Source organism: Coregonus lavaretus, assembly GCF_964263955.1.
Source record: "Coregonus lavaretus genome assembly, chromosome: 9".
NCBI classification, from domain to species: domain Eukaryota; kingdom Metazoa; phylum Chordata; class Actinopteri; order Salmoniformes; family Salmonidae; genus Coregonus; species Coregonus lavaretus.
This window is the reverse complement of record NC_139996.1, coordinates 42,187,071-42,212,849: the sequence shown is the minus strand read 5'-3', so window position 1 is coordinate 42,212,849 and position 25,779 is coordinate 42,187,071. Positions and strand designations below refer to the sequence as shown.

Sequence of the window (25,779 nt, the reverse complement as noted above, 5' to 3'; positions counted from 1 at the left end):
GAGCAAAGTACAGAGAGGTCCTTGATGAAAACCTGCTCCAGATGGCTCAAGACCTAAGACTGGGGCGAAGGTTCACCTTCCAACAGGACAACGACCCTAAGCACACAGCCAAGACAATGCAGGAGTGGGTTCAGGACAAGTCTCTGAATGTCCTTGAGTGGCCCAGCCAGAGCCCGGACTTGAACCCGATCTAACATCTCTGGAGAGACCTGAAAATAGCTGTGCAGCGACGCTCCCCATCCAACCTGACAGAGCTTGAGAGGATCTGCAGAGAAGAATGGGAGAAACTCCCCAAATACAGGTGTGCCACGCTTGTAGCATCATACCCAAGAAGACTGGAAGCTGTAATCGCTGCCAAAGGGTCTGAATACTTATGTAAATGTCATATTTACGTTAATTTTTTTATACATTTGCACAAATTTCTAAAAACCTGTTTTTGCTTTGTCATTATGGGGTATTGTATGTAGATTGATGAGGGGAAAAAACTATTTAATCAATTTTAGAATAAGGCTGTAACATAACAAAATGTGGAAAAAGTCAAGGGTCTGAATACTTTCCAAATGCACTGTATGTATGTATGTATATATATGGGGGATTCCTATCTGGGAATGTCAGAATAGGCACACATTGACAAATCTACCTTTTGCATGGTTACAGCGGAGGCCATTTTACAAGTACATTTATCAACTGTTTTTACAAGCAAGGAGGGAAGCGCTCACAGCTCACAACAAATCAAGAACAAGGCAATGACATAGTAGCAATGAGGGGAAAACTACTCTAAAAACTCATTTACAAGGCATAACAGTTTGTTTTGAGAAAACTATTGTTGAATCATCGTGAGAACGCATTTCAACTCCTCCTCGAGAGGAGGGCTTTCCTCTGTTTGGATTGGTTAAAGTTTAGATCACACCTGAATAAGAACTTTTGAGTTCAGTAACTAAAACCGAGCCAAGATTCTCCTGGAGTGACAACATCCAGCACCTCCCCCAAACTCGTCCCCACCACCACCGCCCTCTTCCCCTAACCTCGGCTCCCAGGCTTCACTCGAAGGTAAGGTGAAAGCCTGTGGCTACTCTTAACCTGGTCTAACAACATGGTACTTCACAGGCAATGAAGAAAAAAGGCAACGAGAACAATCAAATCAAAAAACGACTCACCAACTTTGACCATTAGTAAACAAATAAATAACGCTATTACCAAAAATACATATACATACATACATACTACCAGTCAAAAGTTTGGACACACCTACTCATTCAGGGTTTTTCTTTATTTTTACTATTTTCTACATTGTAACTATGAAATAACACATATGGAATCATGTAGTAACCAAAAAAGTGTTAAATGAAAAAATATGTTATATTTGAGATTCTTCAAATAGCCACCCTTTGCCTTGATGACAGCTCTGCACACGCTTGGCATTCTCTCAACCAGCTTCATGAGGTAGTCACCTGGAATGCATTTCAATTAACAGGTGTGCCTTCTTAAAAGTTAATTATTTCCTTCTTAATGTGTTTGATACAATCTGTTGTGTTGTGACGAGGTGGGGGGGGTTTACAGAAGATAGCCCTATTTAGTAAAAGACCAAGTCCATATTATGGCAAGAACAGCTCAAATACGCAAAGAGAAACGACAGTCCATCATTACTTTAAGACATGAAGGGCAGTCAATCCGGAAAATGTCAAGACCTTTGAAAGTTTCTTCAACTGCAGTCGCAAAAACCATCAAGCGCTATGATGAAACTGGTTCTCATGAGGATCACCACAGGAATGGAAGACCCAGAGTTACCTGTGCTGCAGAGGATAAGTTCATTAGAGTTACCAGCCTCAGAAATTGCAGCCCAAATAAATGCTTCACAGAGTTCAAGTAACAGACACATCTCAACATCAACTGTTCAGAGGGGACTGTGTGAATCAGGCCTTCATGGTCGAATTGCTGCAAAGAAACCACTACTAAAGGACACCAATAAGAAAAAGAGACCTGCTTGGGCCAAGAAACACGAGCAATTGACATTAGACCAGTGGAAATTTGTCCTTTGTTCTGGAGTCCAAATTTGAGATTTTTGGTTCCAACCGCTGTGTCTTTGTGAGATGCGATGTGGGTGAACGGATGATCTCCACATCGCCCCAGGTCTCTGAAATCTACAGGAATTCAAATGTCTAATCTGTATATATATGTATATGTTTTATCATTTGAGAATAAATAGTGATTTAAAAGAAAAACAGATCAGTTGTTGAACCGCTCTGCTCGTGATATTCTAATGCCGTTGATGTTGGAGGTTGCTCTTATCCACCTCGAGGACTAGATGCGATAGCCAGCACGAGATATGCAGCAGCCCAAATCACGAAAAATCGCCATCCTCGGGTACAGATCCGTAGGAAAGTCCTCGCTAACAATTCAGTTTGTGGAAGGCCAGTTTGTTGACTCATATGACCCAACAATAGAAAACAAATTTACCAAGATGATCACGATAAACGGACAGGAATACCACCTGCAGTTGGTAGATACAGCGGGACAGGTAGAAGTGGACACCACAGGGATTTATTTATCAACACTGAAAACATCTTACAGACCTTGAATATAATATGTCCTTCAACTAACTAATAATATGTCCTTCAACTCAAAACTGTTCGCTGCTCTGGCACCCCAATGGTGGAACAAGCTCCCTCACGACGCCAGGACAGCGGAGTCACTCACCACCTTCCGGAGACATTTGAAACCCCACCTCTTTAAGGAATACCTGGGATAGGATAAAGCAATCCTTCTACCCCCCCCCCCCCCCCCCCCCCCCCACACACAGCGGAGTCGCTCACCCCCTTCCGGAGACATTTGAAACCCCACCTCTTTAAGGAATACCTGGGATAGGATAAAGTAATCCTTCTACCCCCCCCCACCCCCCCACACACACAGCGGAGTCGCTCACCACCTTCCGGAGACATCTGAAACCCCACCTCTTTAAGGAATACCTGGGATAGGATAAAGTAATCCTTCTACCCCCCCCCCCCCCCCACCCCACAGCGGAGTCACTCACCACCTTCCGGAGACATTTGAAACCCCACCTCTTTAAGGAATACCTGGGATAGGATAAAGTAATCCTTCTACCCCCTCCCCACCCCCCCCCCCCCCCCCCCCCCCCCCACACACACAGCGGAGTCGCTCACCACCTTCCGGAGACATTTGAAACCCCACCTCTTTAAGGAATACCTGGGATAGGATAAAGTAATCCTTCTACCCCCCCCCCACCCCACAGCGGAGTCACTCACCACCTTCCGGAGACATTTGAAACCCCACCTCTTTAAGGAATACCTGGGATAGGATAAAGTAATCCTTCTACCCCCTCCCCACCCCCCCCCCCCCACACACACAGCGGAGTCGCTCACCACCTTCCGGAGACATTTGAAACCCCACCTCTTTAAGGAATACCTGGGATAGGATAAAGTAATCCTTCTACCCCCCCCCCACCCCACAGCGGAGTCACTCACCACCTTCCGGAGACATTTGAAACCCCACCTCTTTAAGGAATACCTGGGATAGGATAAAGTAATCCTTCTACCCCCCCCCCCCCCCAAATTGTAAAGTGGTTATCCCACTGGCTATAGGGTAAACGCACCAATTTGTGAGTCGCTCTGGCTAAGAGCGTCTGCTAAATGACGTTAATGTGCCCTTGAGCAAGGCACTTAACCCCAATTGCTCCTGTAAGTCGCTCTGGATAAGAGCGTCTGCTAAATGACTAAAATGTAAATGTAAATGTGTATTTCCCACCGTAAAGCATGGAGGTGGTGGTGTTATGGTGTGGGGGTGCTTTACTGGTGACACAGTCTATGATTTATTTACTGGCTACCACAGGATTCTACAGCGATACACCATCCCATCTGGTTTGGGCTTAGTGGGACTAAGATTCCAGGCTGTGTAAGGGCTATTTTACAAAGAAGGAGAGTGATGGAGTGCTGCATCAGATGACCTGGCCTCCACAATCCCCCGACCTCAACCCAATTGAGATGTTTTGGGATGAGTCGGACGGCAGAGTGAAGGAAAAGCAGCCAACAAGTGCTCAGCATATGTGGGAACTCCTTCAAGACTGTTGGAAAAGCATTCCAGGTGAAGCTGGTTGAGAGAATGCCAAGAGTGTGCAAAGCTGTCATCAAGGCAAAGGGTGGCTATTTGAAGAATCTCAAATATAACATATTTTTTCATTTGTTTAAGACTTTTTTGGTTACTACAATATTCCATATGTGTTATTTCATGTCTTCACTTATTCTATAATGTAGAAAATAGTACAAAATAAAGAAAAACCCTTGAATGAGTAGGTGTGTCCAAACTTCTGACTGGTACTGTGTGTATATATATATATATATATATATATATATATATATATATATATATATATATATATGAGAGAGAGATAGACATAAAATAAAAATGTGCAATGGTTCCAGTATCCTTTCAAACTAAATCTTCAGATCTCTATAAGCGTTTATATTTATTTTATATCTTTTTTTTTTTTATTGTTCTTGACCCTTTGTACCACCAACCATTCTTCAATACCAATGTAACACTGCGCTACCAATACCCTTGGTTTAAACCTGCTACCCTGCAGGTTCACTACTTGAAAACTAGATGGGACGCTTTTTAGAAGCCAGTTTTCAAAAGGAGACTTATCTTTCTGCACCATCCGTCAGTGTTGTGTCCACTCAGACAAATAGACCCAGCTCTCTGTCAAATGTTCATTGTTAACTGAGTACCTTGAGAGAAATGTGTGTGAATACTAGTCTGGTGTTCCAGCTATCTGTTCGATGTAAACCGTTTCTCTACCATACCACCCATTCGGTTAGCATCATGCTAACCCTACCACAAGCCAAGCATGGAGTGACTGGACTACCGTTTCAGACTGTACTATCTAAGCAGGCATCCTTGGCACTGGAGCCATCTATGATACACTGCCAGGTCTGTCAGCATAACCACGAATAGAGTAATCAATATTATTATCATCAGCTTTTAGGAGTGTAAGACTGATATAATATACTGTAGGCTGTAGGACTCCTATCCCATGAGGCTCAGTCTGTGGAGGGCATCTCAACACAACACCTGGCAGTCCCATGGCAATTCAGTGAATCTAATACACATCGGGCAACCTAAAGTCAGTCAACCACCCCATCCTCTCAGGAGAAGAACAACAATTTTACAGAAAAACAGCGTTAATAATCCCCTTCCACACACTGTCAAACACACACAGTCACACACTTTCATTCTCACACACAATCGCTCTTACTAATATCAATCTATCAGCACTGAAATCATTGAAAGCCTCTTAGGCAGGCCATAAGTAAGGAGAGGTTCTTTCTCTCTCACATAATAACTCTTCATGCTTACTGAGAACCCACCTCCCCTTCTGACCCACCAACCCCCCACAAATGAAATATTACTTAAAATAAATACTGCATCTAAATGAGGTGAAGAAAAAAAAGAACACTGCAAAAGAAACCAAAAGCAGAATCCAAATCAATAAATAATGCTTATGCCCAAGCAGGCTGGCCTAGCCGGGCCGCCTGGTGGTACAGGTCTGTTAGCGTTAGCTGGTTAGCAGTGGAGCGATAGAGGATAAAGAGGTGGCGGCATCGTCCTTCTAGAAGTCTGCTGTAGAACATAACGTGAAGACTTGGCTTTCATCAGTCAGACACTGGAATAGGGTTGGAGGGGTTGTGTGTCAGTCTCACAGTCGGGGCATGTGGGCTCTCATACCAGTGAAGCTGGGAGACCAACCACCATAGGGGAGTCTGGGTAATGTAGGCCCCAAAGTGGCCCTCCGACAACATAGCGATGATGACAGGGAAGCTTGAATGGCTCCCCCATGAAGCCCAGTCTCAGGGAGTGACGTGGAGGAGGCTGGGGGGTAAAAGAGGATAGGAGAAAGTAGGGGGACATGGTTTGTACATGGAGCCAGGCTGAAGTGGGGGTAGTTGGGGCTATGCTGAGGGAGGGGAGGGCCCTGTCCAGGTTTTTTTGCTGTTGTGGCCCTCTGAGGCCCCCCTCTCTACCTGTCCTTCTGCTCCTGCATTACTCGCTTGGTGATGCGGCCACACAGCAGGCCGAACAGGAAGAGAACGCACACGCCCAGGCCAAACATAGCCAGGATGTAGTTCTTGGAGGGTGATGTCATCACCTGCATGGCCAGGTCTGAGAAGCCTTCGGCTGGGGCCACCTGGGAGGGACAGAGAAGGAGGGGAGCAGGTGTGGGTGTCAGTCAAAGTATGGAAAAGTAGAGAGGGTTCAATGTGAAATTGTGTGAGTTCAATGCTAGACCATAGGAGGGTAGCATCCACTGTAGTGTCGCACGGTATACCGGTAATATCACGGTACCAAAACCTCATGATCCCAACATTTTTGAATACCGTAGTACCGTTTCATATGATAGTGCAGACTTTTTCAGCCCTACCGATCTAAAGAACCTGCTGGCGCATGTTTTAAAATGTTGTATAAAGTCAGTTTTGTTAAAAAATTCAGTTGAATTTAAGCAACAGCCACTAGACTATAATATCCACTATACTTTAATGCGCATTTCACGTGTGGCAGCTGTAATCAACCAGCTGCATCCCCTACCAGCCCTCACTCACCTGCTTCTCTCAGCCTACTCTTCATGTGCATCTATTCCTCCATCAGTTTTTTAAAATATAATTTAGCTGTGATGGTGATTGGGGATGCAGACCCAGACCCTGATGAATCTTCTGTTGTTAGATTTGTACATTTGTTACATCGGAGCAGCGAGCAAAGCAAGCAATGTGGATACATTGTCTTATTTCATCGCCTGTTATAACCAAGAGCACAGACCAGTCTGAGTATGTGAGCGGAGCTGGAGGAGAGCGTGCCCAATTTGACTGGAGCGCGGAGCGAGATTCCCAAAGGCGGGAGCGTCGGCCTTCTCAACCGCTCCAATTTCCCTCCAATAGCGCTCACTTCACGAGCTCAGGGCATGCTCGGCCCAGCATGCATTTGCAGTCTACTTGTGTGCTGCTATAGACCCTTGCTTTAGCTACTGTCATGGAGTTCGCTAAATATTTTCAAAGAAACTGATAGAACACACAGGTGCTAAATCAAGGTGACTTACAAAGATGTGGACCAAGAGCAAGAGAGGGAGAGCAGTGATGTAATGTCCACAACTAAATAATCACTGTGGAATCTGAAAATACATGATGGTGTACTTACTATATGCATATGCTAAAAGAAAGGAATGAGGTGGGTAGATAACTAAGTGTGTCATTGTCACAAAAGTATTTATAATATTTAAAAAAAATCTTCTCTCTTAAACGTTTAATTCATTTTTGTTCTATGATCTATACAATAGGCCATAATTGATTTTGGCCCAATAGGCCTGGCATATTCCCATGTTCAAGGAGCTTTCCGTTTTGATTGGGTTATTTTGCCTAAAAACCTTCAGGCCTACCTATAGAAAAATAAAAAATAAAACTACATCTCTGCCCAGCCTGGCCAAAAGGGTGTTTAGCATCCCCAGTGGCTCTGCAAGTATGGACAGGATCTTCTCCACTGCTGGCCTGCTCTCCAGGCACCATCGCATGAGACTGAAGCCACAGACTGGCCAAACTCGTGTTTCTAAAAATGATTTAAAAAGGCACTAAGTCATTTTTCATTTCATTTCATTCTAAGTAAGTCACAGCCTACAGTGCCTTGCAAAAGAATTCATACCCCTTAGCGTTTGTCCTATTTTGTTGCATTACAACCTGTAATTTAAATGGAATTCTATTTGGATTTCATGTAATGGACATACACAAAATAGTCCAAATTGGTGAAGTGAAATGAAAAAAATTGTAAATAATCAATAATGGAAAAGTGGTGCGTGCATATGTATTCACCCCCTTTGCTATGAAGCCCCTAAATAAGATCTGGTGCAACCAATTACCTTCAGAAGTCACATAATTAGTTAAATAAAGTCCACCTGTGTGCAATCTAAGTGTCACATGATCTCAGTATATACAGTTGAAGACGGAAGTTTACATACACCTTAGCCAAATACATTTAAACTCAGTTTTTCACAATTGCTGACATTTAATCCTAGTAAAAATTCCGTTTTAGGTCAGTTAGGATCACCACTATATTTTAAGAATGTGAAATGTCAGAATAATAGTAGAGAGAATTATTTATTTCAGATTTGATTGCTTTCATCACATTCAGAGTGGGTCAGAAGTTTACATACACTCAATTAGTATTTGGTAGCATTGCCTTTAAATTGTTTAACTTGGGTCAAACGTTTTGGGTAGCCTTCCATAAGCTTCCCACAATAAGTTGGGTGAATTTTGGCCCATTCCTCCTGACAGAGCTGGTGTACCTGAGTCAGGTTTGTAGGCCTCCTCGCACACGCTTTTCAGTTCTGCCCACAAATGTTCTATAGGATTGAGGTCAGGGCTTTGTGATGGCTACTCCAATACCTTCACTTTGTTGTCCTTAAGTCATTTTGCCACAACTTTGGAAGTATGCTTAGGGTCATTGTCCATTTGGAAGACCCATTTGCGACCAAGCTTTAACTTCCTGACTAATGTCTTGAGATGTTGCTTCAATATAGCCATATAATTTTCCTCCCTCATGATGCCATCAATTTTGTGAAGTGCACCAGTCCTTCCTGCAGCAAAGCACCCCACCAGCATGATGCTGCCACCCCCGTGCTTCACGGTTGGGATGGTGTTCTTCGGCTTGCAAGCACCCCCTTTTTCCTCCAAACATAACAATGGTCATTATGGCCAAACAGTTCTATTTTTGTTTAATCAGACCAGAGGACATTTCTCCAAAAAGTACAATCTTTGTCCCCATGTGCACTTGCAAACCGTAGTCTGGATTTTTTATGGCAGTTTATGGAAGAAGGTACTCTGGTCGGATGAGACTACAATTGAACTTTTTGGCCATCAAGGAAAACGCTATGTCTGGCGCAAACCCAACACCTCTCATCACCCCGAGAACACCATCCCCACAGTGAAGCGTGGTGGTGGCAGCATCATGCTGTGGGGATGTTTTTCCATCGGCAGGGACTGGGAAACTGGTCAGAATTGAAGGAATGATGGATGGTGCTAAATACAGGGAAATTCTTGAGGGAAACCTGTTTCAGTCTTACAGAGATTTGAGACTGGGACAGAGGTTCACCTTCCAGCGGGACAATGACCCTAAGCATACTTCTAAAGCAACACTCTAGTGGTTTAAGGGGAAACATTTAAATGTCTTGGAATGGCCTAGTCAAAGTCCAGACCTCAATCCAATTGAGAATCTGTGGTATGACTTAAAGATTGCTGTACACCAGCGGAACCCATCCAACTTGAAGGAGCTGGAGCAGTTTTGCCTTGAAGAATGGGCAAAAATCCCAGTGGCTAGATGTGCCAAGCTTATAGAGACATACCCCAAGAGACTTGCAGCTGTAATTGCTGCAAAAGGTGGCTCTACAAAGTACCTTCAAAGTGGTAGGCATGTTATGTAAATCAAATGATACAAGCCCCCCCAAAAATCTATTTTACATTTACATTTACGTCATTTAGCAGACACTCTTATCCAGAGCGACTTACAGTTAGTGCATACATTATTCTTTTTTATTTTCATACTGGCCCCCCGTGGGAATCGAACCCACAACCCCGGCGTTGCAAACACCATGCTCTACCACCTGAACTACCTCCCTGCCGGCCATTCCCTCCCCTACCCTGGACGACGCTGTGCCAATTGGTCTCCCGGTTGCGGCCGGCTACAGCAGAGCCTGGATTCGAACCAGGATCTCTAGTGGCACAGCTAGCACTGCGATGCAGTGCCTTAGACCACTGCGCCACATTTTAATTCCAGATTGTAAGGCAACAAAATAGTAAAAATGCCAAGGGGGGTAAAAACTTTCATAAGCCATTGTATATGCGCAATTTATAGACTATAATGATTTAATACAACAAAATGTTGTTTAAATGCTGAGCCCTTTATGTCCCTACCAGCCTATTGTGTCGCACTCGCAAATGCTTCACAATGTATTTCTTTGTAGGCTGTAGCCTTGAAGTAATTGAAATAATATAGCCTAAATAATTCATTTTCGTTCCTTCCTCCTTCGGCTCCCTGTCTGGCTCCTGACCTATTTAGAATGTTTATATGCTGTTTAATATGACATGTAGACTATTTGAAATGATGTGCGCTTCTTACATTCACCTTTTCATGTTTATTAAAATACTTTTCATTCAAATCCATATGATTTGGTTTCAATACTTGAAAACCAAATGGTAGGTCCAGGGAGTCACAAAATTAGATTGGTGTTGGTTAAATTGTGATTTTAATGAATGAAGCGAATTTGGAGTGGCAGTTTTTTTTACTGTGAGCACGGAGCTGTTTTTAGCGGAGCGGTTGGAAAGGACATGGAGCTCCAGAGCGGCGAGCAGGATTTCCAACCGTTCAACTCCGCTCACATGCTCTGGTCTGCAGCTTTACATCTAAGAAAATGGCTTGTCTCTAGCCTAAACTGTAAAAAAAATAAAATGCCCCTATTACCAGAGATGCCTTATTTTTCCTTTCTATCGGGATTCGGGCGCATTTGATATAATTTCACAAACCATGTCGTGGGCCATTTTATACTAATCCTGGGTTACTAATTATTGGTGTTGTTCAGTCCTCTTACCTAGCTAGCTAACAACCTGGTAATTTGACAGTAGGTTTAAGCAAAGTTGATTGTCACAGGAAGAAAGGAAAATGGTCTGCTACTCATGAGATGTGCTTGAAAAGGTAAGATTCATAGAGGCCTAATGTAAGCCTAAACTATATTCAAAAATAAATATTTCTGGTGCTTCTTAAATTCAGTTTGTGTGTGTGTTTATGAGAGTGAGGGAGACAGAGAGAGTGTGTGAGGAAGGGAGGGAGAGCGTGTCTCCGTTAACTGAAGAGTAAAAAATCAAATCAAATCACATTTTATTGGCCACATGCGCCGAATACAACAGGTGCAGACATTACAGTGAAATGCTTACTTACAGCCCTTAACCAACAGTGCATTTATTTTTAACAAAAAAAAGTAAAAATAAAACAACAAAAAAAGTGTTGAGAAAAAAAAGAGCAGAAGTAAAGAAGGTTTCATGCAGTGTTTTCCCCTTACCGACACAATGAAATGCAGATCATTATGAATGTATATCATAGGAGGTTGGTTGGACCTTAATTGGGGAGGACAGGCAAGTGGTAATGGCTGGAGTGGAGTAAGTGGAATGGTATCAAACACATGGTTTCTATGTGTTTGATACCATTCCATTTGTGCAATTCTAGCCATTATTATGAGCCGTCCACCCTTCAGCAGCCTCCACTGATGGGGTGGGGGTCCATAATAAATACAACTACTGATGTATATTCCTTCCACCAATTCCTCCAGCCAAATCTCAGGTAGGCCTTTGCAAATATGAGCAAATCAGCCATTCTATGCAGTATTATATTATACACTGAACAGTGTGAAGTTAAATTGAAATATGTTGTATTGAGTAGAAGTGTCAATTTCAGTGACAGGTTTTTGGAGAACGTTTGGGAAACATAAAAAAGCGTCCGGGGGACGGGGCGAACAGGATGCTAGACCACTGTGGTACTGCGATACTACTCGGTATCGTGACACTTGGTCTGCTATCATATTGTTTGTAAGATTTTGGTATCGTGACAAGCCTAATCGACTGATAATTCACGACAGAAAATGTAAGTACTTTAAAAAGTACAATGTAACGTTCCATAGGTTCTCTCTTGTTTTGAAGGGACACGGGTGTGAGTGTTTAGTCAAGCTAGTGACGTGTTGTTGGTGTAGGTGTCTTGTTCACCTTGGCAGCGTAGCTCCACATGTCGATGCGGTCCTGCAGTCTCTTCTTACACTCTGGCTGCAGACGCACCCTCTTGTCCTGCAGAGCCTCCATCAGACAGGACATCTCTGAGGAGGAACCAACACACACCGTCAGGTAAACAAAGCAAATATACACATATATACATAAATCGCATACACATATTATCGCAGGTGCAGCGAAATGCTTACGTTTCTAGCTCCAACAGTGCAGTAAGGCCATTCAACACAGAGGAAAAGGGCCAAAGGGGTAAGGGATGTGTGTACTAGGGACAGAGGTGTGTATACAAATTGACTGTGTGTGTGTGCGTGTGTGTTACTCACGGCGTCCTCGTCCTGGTGGGATGGCAGCACAGTGATGTTTGATGTCCAGAGCACATGCTGTGTGGAGGACAGGGTCCACAAAGATGTCTGCCTTACTCTCCTTCAGTATGTTCAACACCTCCTGAAGAGAAAACAGAGAAAGTGGTGAAGAAGAGGGAGTTTATCAGACTATTGACTCCAAGAAAGCGGAACATTGTCAGTTTGAGGAGATGAGAAACACCCACCTTCTTGCAGCCCTCCACTTTGATCTTGAGCAGGTTGACTTTGAGACACTCCTCTACTTGACCCGTCTGTTCCTGGGCCGCAGCCTCCTCTGGACACAGCCGAGAGATCTGACACACACACACACACAGTGTGTTACTCAGTGACTTACCCAATGTGTAAAAAACCTTAACACGTGTGTAAACAGTAGAAATAGTATTGTGCAGGACCGGCCGGCCTACTCACCTCGTCAGTGCAGTGCACCTGCAGCTGAGGGTCCAGTCTGTAGTCCAGAGCTGACTCCTGTAGGATCACCCTGATCTGATCCTCACAGTCAGGAGACAGACGCTGTGGACAACATTACACGTTTAGTACACACACCCAAACAGAGAAATATGCAGAAAAAATTGAAAACGCCTCAACACAGTAGTAACAACCCCCCCCAAAAAATGGTGAACGAAATAAAAAGAACCAGTGCCTTCTGACCTGGTCGGCGTATTTGAGTTTGAGGCAGGAGACGACCTGTCCCTCCAGCTCACTGTCTCCTGTAGCCTTGTTTAGGATGCTCTGGCAGAACTTCGGGATGTCAGCCTTACACGACTTCCTCAGCACCGGGTTCAACCTGTAGTCTGGACAGGACACACAGGAGAGGAGACAGGGTGAGAACCCCGGGTTTAGAGACCAGGTGAGAACAAATAATGCACAAATAATACTACAGAGGTGCTGTGTATGCATGCTGGAAGCCATAATCTCTGCTCATATTGTGAGCAGTGGTGGCTGGTGGGAGGAGCTAGAGGACGGGCTCATTGTAACGACTAGAATGAAAGAAATGGAACAGAGTCAAATATGTGGTTTCATATGTTTGATACTGTTCCATTTATTCCATTCCAACGAGCCCGTCTTCCTATAGCTCCTCCCACCAGCCTCCTCTGATTGTGAGCTATAGTGTGTGTGTGTGTGTTCAGTATCTACCTGTGTTCTGTGTGATCTGTCTCTTGGTGATCATCTGTTTACACTTGGGGTCCATCAGCTCACTGTTCTTGTTCTGCTTCAGGCACTGCAGCATGTTCTTGGCATCAGCCTCAGCGCAGAACCGCTGGTAGAGACACAGACAGACAGAACACTATGAAACTCAGATGAAACCCTGATGAAGGCAGTGTAGCTGTCGAAACGTTGGTTGTTATTATAAATGACGTTCATTTCAAGAGAGCCACAGACTATGCAGCTTTTCTCTTGTAAGAGACCAGACTATAAAAACACTGGGAGAGAAGACACATGGGAGAGACCAACATAGACACCACAAGCCACAGTCATCCTGCCTGTATGACAGTTTTACTAACCGCCAGGAACCTCTTCTTCAGAAAATTATAATTACACAAAATACACTAACATTTTATTTCAAATGCAATGTAATCAGCAATCATGGTTTGACTGAGGCGCCTTTGAGCATAGCTACATTGTTGAAGACTTCCTTACAATGTTTGCATTTGCCTTGTGTTTGGACCTGTGTTATGCTAAAACGACTCAGTGAAAAGTACATACCCGGATCATCTGCTTGCAGACCCTCATGAGTTGGTAGTCCAGCTCTGGGTCCATCATCTCTACCTCCTGCAGCTTAAACACCCTGTGGTGACAGCGCTGGGTCAGCTGCCTCTTGTTCTCCTTCAGACACTCGATCACCTATTACAGAGAGAGGGCACTCATCTTCATCGTCACAGTCATCAATAATTATCATGTAGAAATATTATAAATTAAATAAATAAATTGGTCATTTAGCAGACGCTCTTATCCAGAGCGACTTACAGGAGCAATTAGGGTTAAGTGCCTTGCTCAAGATTTTTCACCTAGTCGGCTCGGGGATTAGAACCAGCGACCTTTCGGTTACTGGTACAACGCTCTTAACCACTAAGCTACCTGCCGCCCCATATTACCGTTGCTAAACGCTTTGGTCTAGGGCACGACTGACAAGTGAGGCTGTAGTCAGGCTGATGGGAATCAGATGGAGGGAAATGCGTTTAGAATACTCATTAATAATACTGACCTGTGCGTTCCCGAAGGCCACGTTCTGGCACAGCCTCCCGATGTCCTGCTTACAGGAGTCATAGAGCTCAGGCTCCAGACGGACATCCTCAGACATCTCCAGCTCCTCCACCCTCAGCTGCTTACGACACTTGACAGACACACGCTGCTCCTTCATGTCCTGCAGAGTGTCGTTCCTCACCGTGGTGCTCAGACAGAGCACTACGTCCACCCTGGAGGGAATGTGAGAGAGGGGGAGCGAAAGAACGTTTGTTTGACAGTTTGTTCAACTATTTCCGGGTTCTCACTCAGACAGCACTCACTTCTTCTTGATGTTGGGGCAGAGTTTGAGCACGTCATCTTTGCAGGCCATCTTAAACTTGTAGGAGAAACGGAAGTCCTTAATCTGGACCTGAGAGGGAAGAGCAAAAGGAGAAGGAAAGAGCAGAGAAATGGGAGTGAAGCAACGGTCAAGGTCGTGGGTTCAATTCTCGCAAGGATCACACACATACTATGAAGAAAGCGTTTGTTAAGTGGCATATATTATGTTTCAGATCTACACCAGTGTTGGGAGTATTTTTGGAGTTGGCCCACAGACAGACTCACCAGTTGGAAGTGTGTGACGCCCACGGCACACTTGTCGTTCATCTCCTTCTGGTGTTTGTTCTGCACCAGACACTCCATCAGATCCCCCGTGTCGATCTGGTTATCTGCCACCTCCTGGGAGAGAGGGAGAGAGAGAAAGAAAAATAGAAAGTGGTCAGGAGCCAAGACTATAAGGAAAAAGGTTAGAGTACTGATAGAGTCAAAATACAAAGCCATTGAAATGCAGTATATCTCTTGTCCTTATAAGAGTCAGTGAAATCAGTTAAAGATGCACTATGTAGAAATCGTTCCGCCATTTCCTGGTTACAAAAATTCTAATAGTTCGCCTAGTTTCAGTTTATGTGACAAAACATGCAAGTATAGTGTAGAGAATTATTGTACCATCTAAACCGCTGTGAAATATATTTTCCATAACCAGAAATATTGTATTTTCAGCTGTTTGAAGCTGGTGTACAAAACCGAAAGTACAAAAACTCAACTTAAAAACAGGAAGCATAGAAATAGAGCACATAGAACAGATCTACTGCTTCTTTGGCTTGCTTTCAATGAGAATGACCGATCAATGAGAAAACTCACATTTCTATTTGAATAATGGATCATTTGAAATTCTAGACTCTTGACAGGAGATATATCCCTGTCACTGGAAGTGGAGTTGAAGGGGGGTTGATGGTATGAGAAGCCCTGAGAGAGCGCTCAGGGCTGGGGTAGAGGTAGGACTCACGTGACAGTGGGACTGGATGACTGGCTCACAGGCTCGCATCAGCAGGGTCTCAATCTGAATGTCCTGGTGGGAGGAGAGAAGAACACCCTTTTACCATGTGACCAACCATAGTTCACCACAGCCAGTTCCTCATACAGAGCAGTCAGTCAATGTGTCCCTGGTACTCCTATTTTACCTCAGACTCCAGTTCAGTCAGGTTGCCCACCACATCTCTGCACTCTGACACCAGGTCCTCTAGGTGGTCCTGTAGACACTCCAGCTCCTGGAACACCATAAAATGCCATGTCAGACTTCAATACAGAAAACGTACACCTTGGTTGTGCAATTATTACTGTCTCCCTGATCTACGCCCAATACGGTTGGCCACATGTTATAGTTAAGGAGTATGTAGCATTCTAAATAAAAATTATCACGTCAGCACTTACAGGCTACAATAAAATAGATGGATGATATGATTTAATATGCAAGTGATAAGAATGATGTGTGACAAATAGCAGGTGGTCTCCTCCAGTACCTGTCCAGACTCGGCCTTCTCACTGCACCACTTCCCCAGGTCGGTCATACAGCGTCTCTGCAGCTCCGGGTCCAGCTTCACATCCAGCGCCCTCTGGTGGAGGATACGCTGCACCTCCACTTTACAGTCCCGAGACAGCTAGGTAATATCAAAGAATAGAACTCAACATTATAGAATTCAGGATCAGGGTTTGGGTCAATTCCATTTCAATTCAGTCAATTCCAAGTCAGGCTACTTCCTGAATTGAAATGGAATTGAGGCCAACCCTGTTTAGGATGCAGGACAAGAGACAACCAGGCAGTAGGGGAGATAGGAGCCCAAGAAAGATAAGCAAGTGCCAATGCTAATGGTATGTCCCATCAAAATGAATGATGTGTTTGCTTGTAGTGTACCTTCAGTATATTGATTGGGTGATCACAAGACATAATCCCACTGTTGTCAATGAGACCAAGCAACCATTCCAGTCTAATATTCAGAGATTATTCAAATGATAGTTATTTTCATTGAAAGGCTAAAGATCATTCCTGAGTATAGAGACAATTACATTACCGAATTCCACTTCTGACACCAATGACACATTCAACATGTAAAGGTGCGCACTGATACATCAAGCCATTAGATAACTAAATAATTGCATTTTCAGAAATGTGTTCGAATTGACATTCCTCAACAACAAAACATCCATAATTTGCCCTCATTTTGACTAGAATCATCTTCAGGAATCAGAACCCAATCACATCATGACAATCATCACCACTTAACTTACTTACAATGAAACCATGTTTTCCTGTTTGTTCCACTGCATTCCCCTTTTAAAAGGACAACACTTTTAGAATGTACTGAGGACAGATGTATAGTATTTCTAAAGGTCTTAGATCACTTCAGACAACAGTTATTTCTGTGATTATTGTAAGTAAATCTATATCGCTATTCCTCTACATTAGGCACTGATGCGTTTCCTGTGTGCAGTGCGGTGCAGTCAATCATGAGTATATGAAGACATAGAAATATATATGAATGTATGCATGTCTATGGGTGCAGTCCCACCCGCCGTCCCTGCTCCTCTGTGCGGTAGGCGTGGCGGTACAGACAGGAGAAGATGGCGCCGGGTGGCATCATCTCGCTGGTCTCATTCCAGCCGTGGGTGTGGCACAGGCGGGAGGCGTCGCCCTGGCACTTCTTATACAGGATGGGGTCCAGTCTGGGAGACAGAAAGTGTGAGGATCAATCAATCAAATGCATTTAGAATGCCCTTTTTACATCAGCAGTTGTCACAAAGTGTTTTACAGTCATCCGGCCTTGACCCCAAAGAGCAAGCAAGAGTACGTCGGAGGAAGCCATACTAGGAAAATGAACACTGACCAGGCATACTAAAAACCCTTATATGGAGCCTGGTCAGGCTCCTATATTAACGTTACAGTGCTTAAAAGGCTTTGAATGTGTAGGATCACCACGTGTGTGTAGGATCGCCACGTGTGTGGAGGATCGCCACGTGTGTGGAGGATCACCATAAACTAGTGTTGCCCCTTACTTCCAATCCCGCGCTATGAAGTACTGCAGCTCCAGCAGCCTGTGTTCACAGTCCTCCACCATCTTCTCTGTGTACAGGTGCTCCATCAGACAAGACAGGATCCTACACACGTACAACAAACACACATTACTAGAGCTGAAGTATGACAGATGTTTTTTTTTAAATCACTGTTCTAGTAGTTCTCTTTCCTATTATCTTTGTAAAGTGAGCAGGAGAGTGGAAGAGTTTGGTGACTCACATGGGGTCTCCGTTGCGGATGTGTTTGCAGGCGGTCTGGATGACAGACTCACAGGCCTCGTTCAGGGCCCGGTCGATACGGTAGTCTGCCCCAGGGTCTGCCTCTTGGATCAAGGTCTGGAGCTGAGGGGGGGATAACAACAACCAATCAGTCGATAGAAATAAAAGTAGAAAAAATACATGATTTGAAGTGGATACCTGTGTACAGTATGTCTTTTCGTTCTGGTCCTTGGCTGCTCTTTAAAAGCTCCATGCTAAATGATTGTGCTCTTAATCTCAGTCTAAATAACGAATCTCCTAATATCTATGGTGAGATTTTGTAGGTGAACTGAACTCACAGCTTTCTGGCAGAGGTTGTCGATGGCGCCCTGGTCTCCTCGGCCTACCCTCATCAAACAGTGCAGGGTGCGTCCCTTGCGGTGGAGGCCGGAGCAGTGGGCCTCGATCTCCCCACGGCAATGCAGCACAATCTCTGGGCTCAGAGAGAAATCCTCCATCAACATCCTCCTGTAGTCCAACATCTCCCCCTGACATTCCCCGCTCACCGTACGACCTGGAACACACACAGGTCAGGAAATGTCATACAGGAACTGCAAGTGGGGCACTTGAAAGACATTTCATTTAATTATCTGGAGAAAAACACTAAAAGTAACACCAGTGTGACACCATATGAGAGTTTTGTAGTCCAAATACCAATATAGATTGACAAAACATAAGAGACAGAACAGGTAGACACACAGACATAGGTTAGGAAGACAAGAGCCAGCCCAACCTCTGTGTACGGCAGACTCCAAACAGAGCAGCAGGTAGGAGAGGCGGGCCTCGCGGGCGCGGGGCATGTTGGTGTCTGCGCTGCAGCGATACTTCCTCAGGTCCGTCTTGCAGGCCTTGGCCAGGGAGTAGCTCACCTTGTAGTCCTGGGCTATCAGCTTCTGACGAGTGGTCAGAGCATCTCTGCACTGTGGAGGACAACCACAACACACCACAGCTCTGGTCACAATCACTATCTGACTCATTGACTAATGGCCAGAAGAATGGAAATATAATTACCAGAACAGACATTCCAGTGTTTCCCCTAGGATTTGTGGGCATGGCCAATGGCACTGCCTCAGGCCAAAATTTTAGAGGCCCTCCTCTTGGCCGCAGAGACAACATTTTGCTGTTTTAAAGTAACTGCCCAGTGTTTCCAGATTTCTATGAAATACGACCTATAATTACTTACAATACCAGTGAAACAGTTATTTCCCAAAAATATTAATTGACTGTGTTAAAAAGCAGCTTTTCTGTGTTGGAATGGTGTGGGCGTACCCAAACAACAGAATGGTGTGGGCATATTCCGGATTTTGAAGTGTTTTTTCTCCAATTTATACTTTGTCCACAAAACAACATTATTTGTGAGATTTTCACTGGGCAGATACTTTAAAGCTAGTTTCCTGCAATTCTACACATTTTGCAGGGCTCGACATTAACATAAAAAAATATATATAAACGCAACAGGAAACAATTTTACTGAGTTACAGTTCATATAAGGAAATCAGTCAATTGAAACACATTGATTAGGCCCTAATCTATGGATTTTACATGACTGGGCAGGGGTGCAGCCATGGGTGGGCTGGTGTCCCAGGTCTAAAATCAGTCCCTGATTAGAGGGGAACAATGAAAAAAAGGCTTGATTCTTTCGACATACTGTAGAGACACGGTTCGTTCAGATCAAATGGTCACATGACCGGAGCGTGAAGGACAGTGCCTGTTGCGCACCGCACATCACCCACCTTGAATCTGAGCGGAGGCGATCAGCATTTAGAAACTATTTAACCATAAACTTCATAGTTTAAAACCTGGACGCTGTGTCATTTTTGAAGCATGTCTTACCTTGTTTCAAAGTAGCCTAGCCAAAATACGACCATAGAAATATTGAGGGAATTATTTTATAAACACACTCATGTTCTATTGGTTTTCAAATCAAAGTTATTTTAATGTCCAGCAGCCAAAGGCATAATCCCAGTCATATTAGTAATATATATTTTAATCTCTGTCACATGAAACCGCTTGCCCGTGCAATGCACTTTTGAGAACAGTGTTTTCCCACTAATTGTATTTTGGAACATTCGTGCGTAGCCTACAGCCATGTGCGCATTGTTGAGCTTATAAAATAAAGAAATACAACTTTAGCAGCATTTTAAGCTAAAACGGTCTGATCTGTTGCATCAGCATCACTGCTTTTTATTTATTTGTGCAGTCGTATGAATTTTGGATCTGTCGACCCAGAACTTTCCCAGAGTCTGTTTTAAACCGTCCTAGACATCTTTTTTATTGTCCCAGAGATGACTGGACGGCCTTAATTTCGAGCCCTCGAGGGAATTATTTTATAAAGACATAAGAATTATTATATTTGGTTATAATTGTAATGTTGCAACATTTTATAGGCTACCAACAGTGACCAACCATCCTCCAGGAGAGCCTTAAAAATGGGGCAGTGTTGTATTTTGAGACAGGCTGATTATTCAAAGAAGCCAATAGACAGAGGGTAGCCTACATTTTTGTCTGATTCTCTATGGTAAAAAGGTTAGTAATGCATTATATTTTGTAAAGTGGTTCCTACAACAATGTAAAAATGGTGTTACAGACCATGCAGTCCTACTCGTCAGAAGGACAAGTGGCTAAAAAAGTTAAATGTCAAGCCCCGTTTTAAAATATATAGCTCCATTATTTTTTCTACACACTTCATTTACTGGTTGCTAAAAATCTAATAGTTCGCCTAATTTCAGTTTATGTGACAAAACAAGCAATGTATAGTGTGAAGAATCATTGTACCGTCTAAACCACTGTAAAATACACTACATGACCAAAAGCATGTGGACACCTGCTCATCGAACATCTCATTCCAGAATCATGGCCATTAATATGGAGTTGGTCACCCCTTTCCTGCTTTAACAACCTCCACTAGATGTTGGAACATTGCTGCGGGGACTTAGGCCTGGCTCGCAGTCGGCGTTCCAATTCATCCCAAAGGTGCTCGATGGGCTTGAGGTCAGGGCTTTGTGCAGGCCAGTCAAGTTCTTCCACACCCATCTTGACAAACCATTTCTGTATGGACCTCGCTTTGTGCACGGGGGCATTGTCATGCTGAAACAGGGAAGGGCCTTCCCCAAACTGTTGCCACAAAATTGGAAGCACAGAATCGTGTAGAACGTCACTGTATGCTGTAGCGTTAAGATTTCCCTTCACTGGAGTGAAGGGGCCTAGCCTGAACCATGAAAAACAGCCCCAGACCATTATTCCTCCTCCACCAAACTTTACAGTTGGCACTATGCATTGGGGCAGGTAGCATTCTCCTGGCATCCGCCAAACCCAGATTCGTCCATTAGACTGCCAGATAGTGAAGCGTGATTCATAACTCCAGAGAACGCTTTTTCACTGCTCCCAGAGTCCAATGGCAGCGAGCTTTACACCACTCCAGCTATGCGCTTCAGCACTCGGCAGTCCCGTTCTGTGAGCTTGTGTAGCCTACCACTTCGAGGCTGAGCCGTTGTTGCTCCTAGACATTTCCACTTCACAATAACAGCACTTACAGTTGACCAGGGCAGCTCTAGCAGGGCAGAAATTTTACAGTGCCACGTTGAAAGTCACTAAGCTCTTCAGTAAGGCCATTCTACTGCCAATGTTTGTCTATGGAGATTGCTTGACTGTGTGCTCGATTTTATACACTTGTCAACAACGGGTGTGGCTGAAATAGACGAATCCACTAATTTAAAAGGGATGTCCACATACTTTTGTATATATAGTATATATTTTCAATAACCAAAAATATAGTTTTTTCTACTGTTTGAAGGTGGTGTACAAAACCAAAAGTAAAAGACGCAAAAACGAAACTCAAGAACGGGAAGCACAGAAATAAAGCACATAGAACATATCTACCACTTATTAGACTTGCTTTCAATGAGAATGACAGATCTATAACTAACATTTCCATGTGGATTTGTTAGAGTAGCCCAAAAAGTTCCATATGACCTTTTACCATCCCAAAAATTATTTTGTCAAATATATTTTTGGGAGTGGTGGCCCTGATTTAGCAGAGGCGGCATACGGCTGCTAAATGAATATAGGTGAAAGACTGCATTACCATTTAACTCTGTTCACTTGATTATACTTTAGCCAACCATCTTCCGGCGCTATTTAACTGGACAGCGCCGGAAGAAGATGGCTGCCGTTTTACAGCCCTCTAACCAATTGTACTATTATGTGTGTTTTTCCGCGTTATTTGTAATTTATTTTGTACATAATGTTTCTGCCATCGTCTCTTATAACCAAAGAGAGCTTCTGGATATCAGGACAGCGATTACTCACCTCGTATTGGACGAAGACTTTTTCTTCAACGAGGCGTTCGCGAAGGATATTCTACAGACACCCAACAAGGCCCAGATCCCCGTCATTCACGTGAGGAAGAGACGGAGATATCGTGGACGCAGATCCGGGTGCCTTGTAAGGATCCGACGGCGAACGAGTAAACTGCCTCTCCCATCAATCCTATTAGCCAACGTTCAAGCTTTTGAGAATAAAATGGACGATTTAAGATTACGGTTATCCTACCAACGGGACATTAAAAACTGTAATATCTTATGTTTCACGGAGTCGTGGCTGAACGACAACAATGACAACATTCAGCTAGCAGGCTATACGCTACATCGGCAGGACAGAACGGCAGACTCTGGTAAGACAAGGGGCGGCGGTCTGTGTATATTTGTAAACAACAGCTGGTGCACAAAATCAAATACTAAGGAAGTCTCAAGGTTTTGCTCGCCTGAGGTAGAGTATCTTATGATAAGCTGTAGACCACACTATTTACCAAGAGAGTTTTCATCTATATTTTTCATAGCTGTCTATTTACCACCACAAACCAATGCTGGCATTAAGATTGCACTGAATGAGTTGTACAAGGCCATTAATCAACAGGAAAACGCTCATCCAGATGCAGCGCTCCTAGTAGCCGGGGACTTTAATGCAGGGAAACTTAAATCCGTTCTACCTCATTTCTACCAGCATGTTAAATGTGCAACCAGAGGGGAAAAAACTCTAGACCACCTTTACTCCACACACAGAGACGCATACAAAGCTCTCCCTCGCCCTCCATTTGGCAAATCTGACCATAACTCTATCCTCCTGATTCCTGCTTATAAGCAAAAACTGAAGCAGGAAGCACCAGTGATTCGGCTAATAAAAAAGTGGTCAGATGACGCAGATGCTAAGCTACAGGACTGTTTTGCTAGCACAGACTGGAACATGTTCCGGGATTCTTCAGACAGCATTGAGGAGTACACCACATCAGTCACTGGCTTCATCAATAAGTGCATCGATGATGTCGTCCCCACAGTGACCGTACGTACATACCCCAACCAGAAGCCATGGATTACAGGAAACATCCACACTGAGCTAAAGGGTAGAGCTGCCGCTTTCAAGGAACGGGACTCTAACCCGGACGCTTATAAGAAATCCCGCTATGACCTCCGACGAACCATCAAACAGGAAAAGAGTCAATACAGGTCTAAGATTGAATCATACTACACTGGCTCTGACGCTCGTCGGATGTGGCAGGGCTTGAAAACTATTACAGACTACAAAGGGAAGCACAGCCGCGAGCTGCCCAGTGACACAAGCCTACCAGACGAGCTAAACCACTTCTATGCTCGCTTCGAGGCAAGCAACACTGAAGCATGCATGAGAGCACCAGCTGTTCCGGACGACTATGTGATCACGCTCTCCGTAGCCGATGTGAGTAAGACTTTTAAGCAGGTCAACATTCACAAGGCCGCAGGGCCAGACGGATTACCAGGACGTGTACTCCGAGCATGTGCTGACCAACTGGCAAGTGTCTTCACTGACATTTTCAACATGTCCCTGACTGAGTCTGTAATACCAACATGTTTCAAGCAGACCACCATAGTCCCCGTGCCCAAGAACTCTAAGATAACCTGCCTAAATGACTACCGACCCGTAGCACTGACGTCTGTAGCCATGAAGTGCTTTGAAAGACTGGTCATGGCTCACATCAACAGCATAATCCCAGAAACCCTAGACCCACTCCAATTTGCATACCGCCCCAACAGATCCACAGATGATGCAATCTCTATCGCACTCCACACTGCCCTTTCCCACCTGGACAAGAGGAACACCTATGTGAGAATGCTATTCATTGACTACAGCTCAGTGGTCTAAGGCACTGCATCGCAGTGCTAACTGTGTCACTAGAGATCCTGGTTCGAATCCAGGCTCTGTCGCAGCCGGCCGCGACCGGGAGACTCATGGGCGGCGCACAATTGGCCCAGCGTCGTCCAGGGTAGGGGAGGGAATGGCCGGCAGGGATGTAGCTCAGTTGATAGAGCATGGCGTTTGCAACGCCAGGGTTGTGGGTTCGATTCCCACAGGGAGCCAGTATAAAAAAAATATATATATATATATATGTAAGTCGCTCTGGATAAGAGCGTCTGCTAAATGACTAAAAAATGTAAAAAAAAAAAAAACACCATAGTGCCCTCTAAGCTCATCACTAAGCTAAGGATCCTGGGACTAAACACCTCCCTCTGCAACTGGATCCTGGACTTCCTGACGGGCCGCCCCCAGGTGGTAAGGGTAGGTAACAACACATCTGCCACACTGATCCTCAACACGGGGGCCCCTCAGGGGTGCGTGCTCAGTCCCCTCCTGTACTCTCTGTTCACCCATGACTGCATGGCCAGGCACGACTCCAACACCATCATTAAGTTTGCCGACGACACAACAGTGGTAGGCCTGATCACCGACAACGATGAGACAGCCTATAGGGAGGAGGTCAGAGATCTGGCCGTGTGGTGCCAGGACAACAACCTCTCCCTCAACGTGACCAAGACAAAGGAGATGATTGTGGACTACAGGAAAAAAAGAGGACTGAGCACGCCCCCATTCTCATCGACGGGGCTGTAGTGGAACAGGTTGAGAGCTTCAAGTTCCTTGGTGTCCACATCACCAACGAACTATCATGGTCATCATAAATGTAATGGTCCAAACACACCAAGACAGTCGTGAAGAGGGCACGACAAAGCCTATTCCCCCTCAGGAGACTAAAAAGATTTGGCATGGGTCCTCAGATCCTCAAAAAATTCTACAGCTGCACCATCGAGAGCATCCTGACTGGTTGCATCACCGCCTGGTATGGCAACTGCTTGGCCTCTGACCGCAAGGCACTACAGAGGGTAGTGCGTACGGCCCAGTACATCACTGGGGCAAAGCTCCCTGCCATCCAGGACCTCTATACCAGGCGGTGTCAGAGGAAGGCCCTCAAAATTGTCAAAGACTCCAGCCACCCTAGTCATAGACTGTTCTCTCTGCTACCGCACGGCAAGCGGTACCGGAGTGCCAAGTCTAGGTCCAAAAGACTTCTCAACAGCTTCTACCCCCAAGCCATAAGACTCCTGAACAGCTAATCATGGCTACCCGGACTATTTGCACTGCCCCCCCACCCCATCCTTTTTACGCTGCTGCTACTCTGTTAAGTATTTATGCATAGTCACTTTAACTCTACCCACATGTACATATTACCTCAACTACCTCAACTAGCCGGTGCCCCCGCACATTGACTATGCAACGGTACCCCCCTGTATATATAGCCTCCCTACTGTCACTTTATTTTACTGTATATATAGCCTCCCTACTGTCACTTTATTTTACTTCTGCTCTTTTTTTCTCAACACTTTTTTGTTGTTGTTTTATTCTTACTTTTTTGTTTAAAATAAATGCACTGTTGGTTAAGGGCTGTAAGTAAGCATTTCACTGTA

General features: G+C 44.5%; 1 protein-coding gene across 2 annotated transcripts in view; it reads right to left on the bottom strand.

Annotated features, from left to right (window-relative positions):
* Positions 1-4,513: 4,513 nt before the first annotated feature.
* The window catches only part of LOC311135275 (Golgi apparatus protein 1-like), a 38,179-nt gene continuing 16,913 nt past the window's right edge, over positions 4,514-25,779 (bottom strand). Inside the window, exons 7-26 of one of the 2 annotated variants that reach the window (XM_084169230.1) lie at positions 18,744-18,930; positions 18,310-18,524; positions 17,973-18,094; positions 17,735-17,836; positions 17,251-17,404; positions 16,974-17,012; positions 16,204-16,341; positions 15,865-15,951; positions 15,690-15,752; positions 14,969-15,082; positions 14,686-14,774; positions 14,385-14,595; positions 13,886-14,023; positions 13,316-13,439; positions 12,830-12,972; positions 12,590-12,691; positions 12,367-12,474; positions 12,143-12,263; positions 11,802-11,908; positions 4,514-6,199 (exon numbers count right to left, since the gene is read on the bottom strand). In XM_084169230.1, the coding sequence (XP_084025356.1) occupies positions 6,032-6,199; positions 11,802-11,908; positions 12,143-12,263; positions 12,367-12,474; positions 12,590-12,691; positions 12,830-12,972; positions 13,316-13,439; positions 13,886-14,023; positions 14,385-14,595; positions 14,686-14,774; positions 14,969-15,082; positions 15,690-15,752; positions 15,865-15,951; positions 16,204-16,341; positions 16,974-17,012; positions 17,251-17,404; positions 17,735-17,836; positions 17,973-18,094; positions 18,310-18,524; positions 18,744-18,930 (2,532 nt within the window). In that variant the 3' untranslated portion in view covers positions 4,514-6,031. The remainder of the gene's footprint in view (positions 6,200-11,801; positions 11,909-12,142; positions 12,264-12,366; positions 12,475-12,589; positions 12,692-12,829; positions 12,973-13,315; positions 13,440-13,885; positions 14,024-14,384; positions 14,596-14,685; positions 14,775-14,968; positions 15,083-15,689; positions 15,753-15,864; positions 15,952-16,203; positions 16,342-16,973; positions 17,013-17,250; positions 17,405-17,734; positions 17,837-17,972; positions 18,095-18,309; positions 18,525-18,743; positions 18,931-25,779) is intronic. The other variant, XM_084169231.1, reaches the window with a different exon arrangement.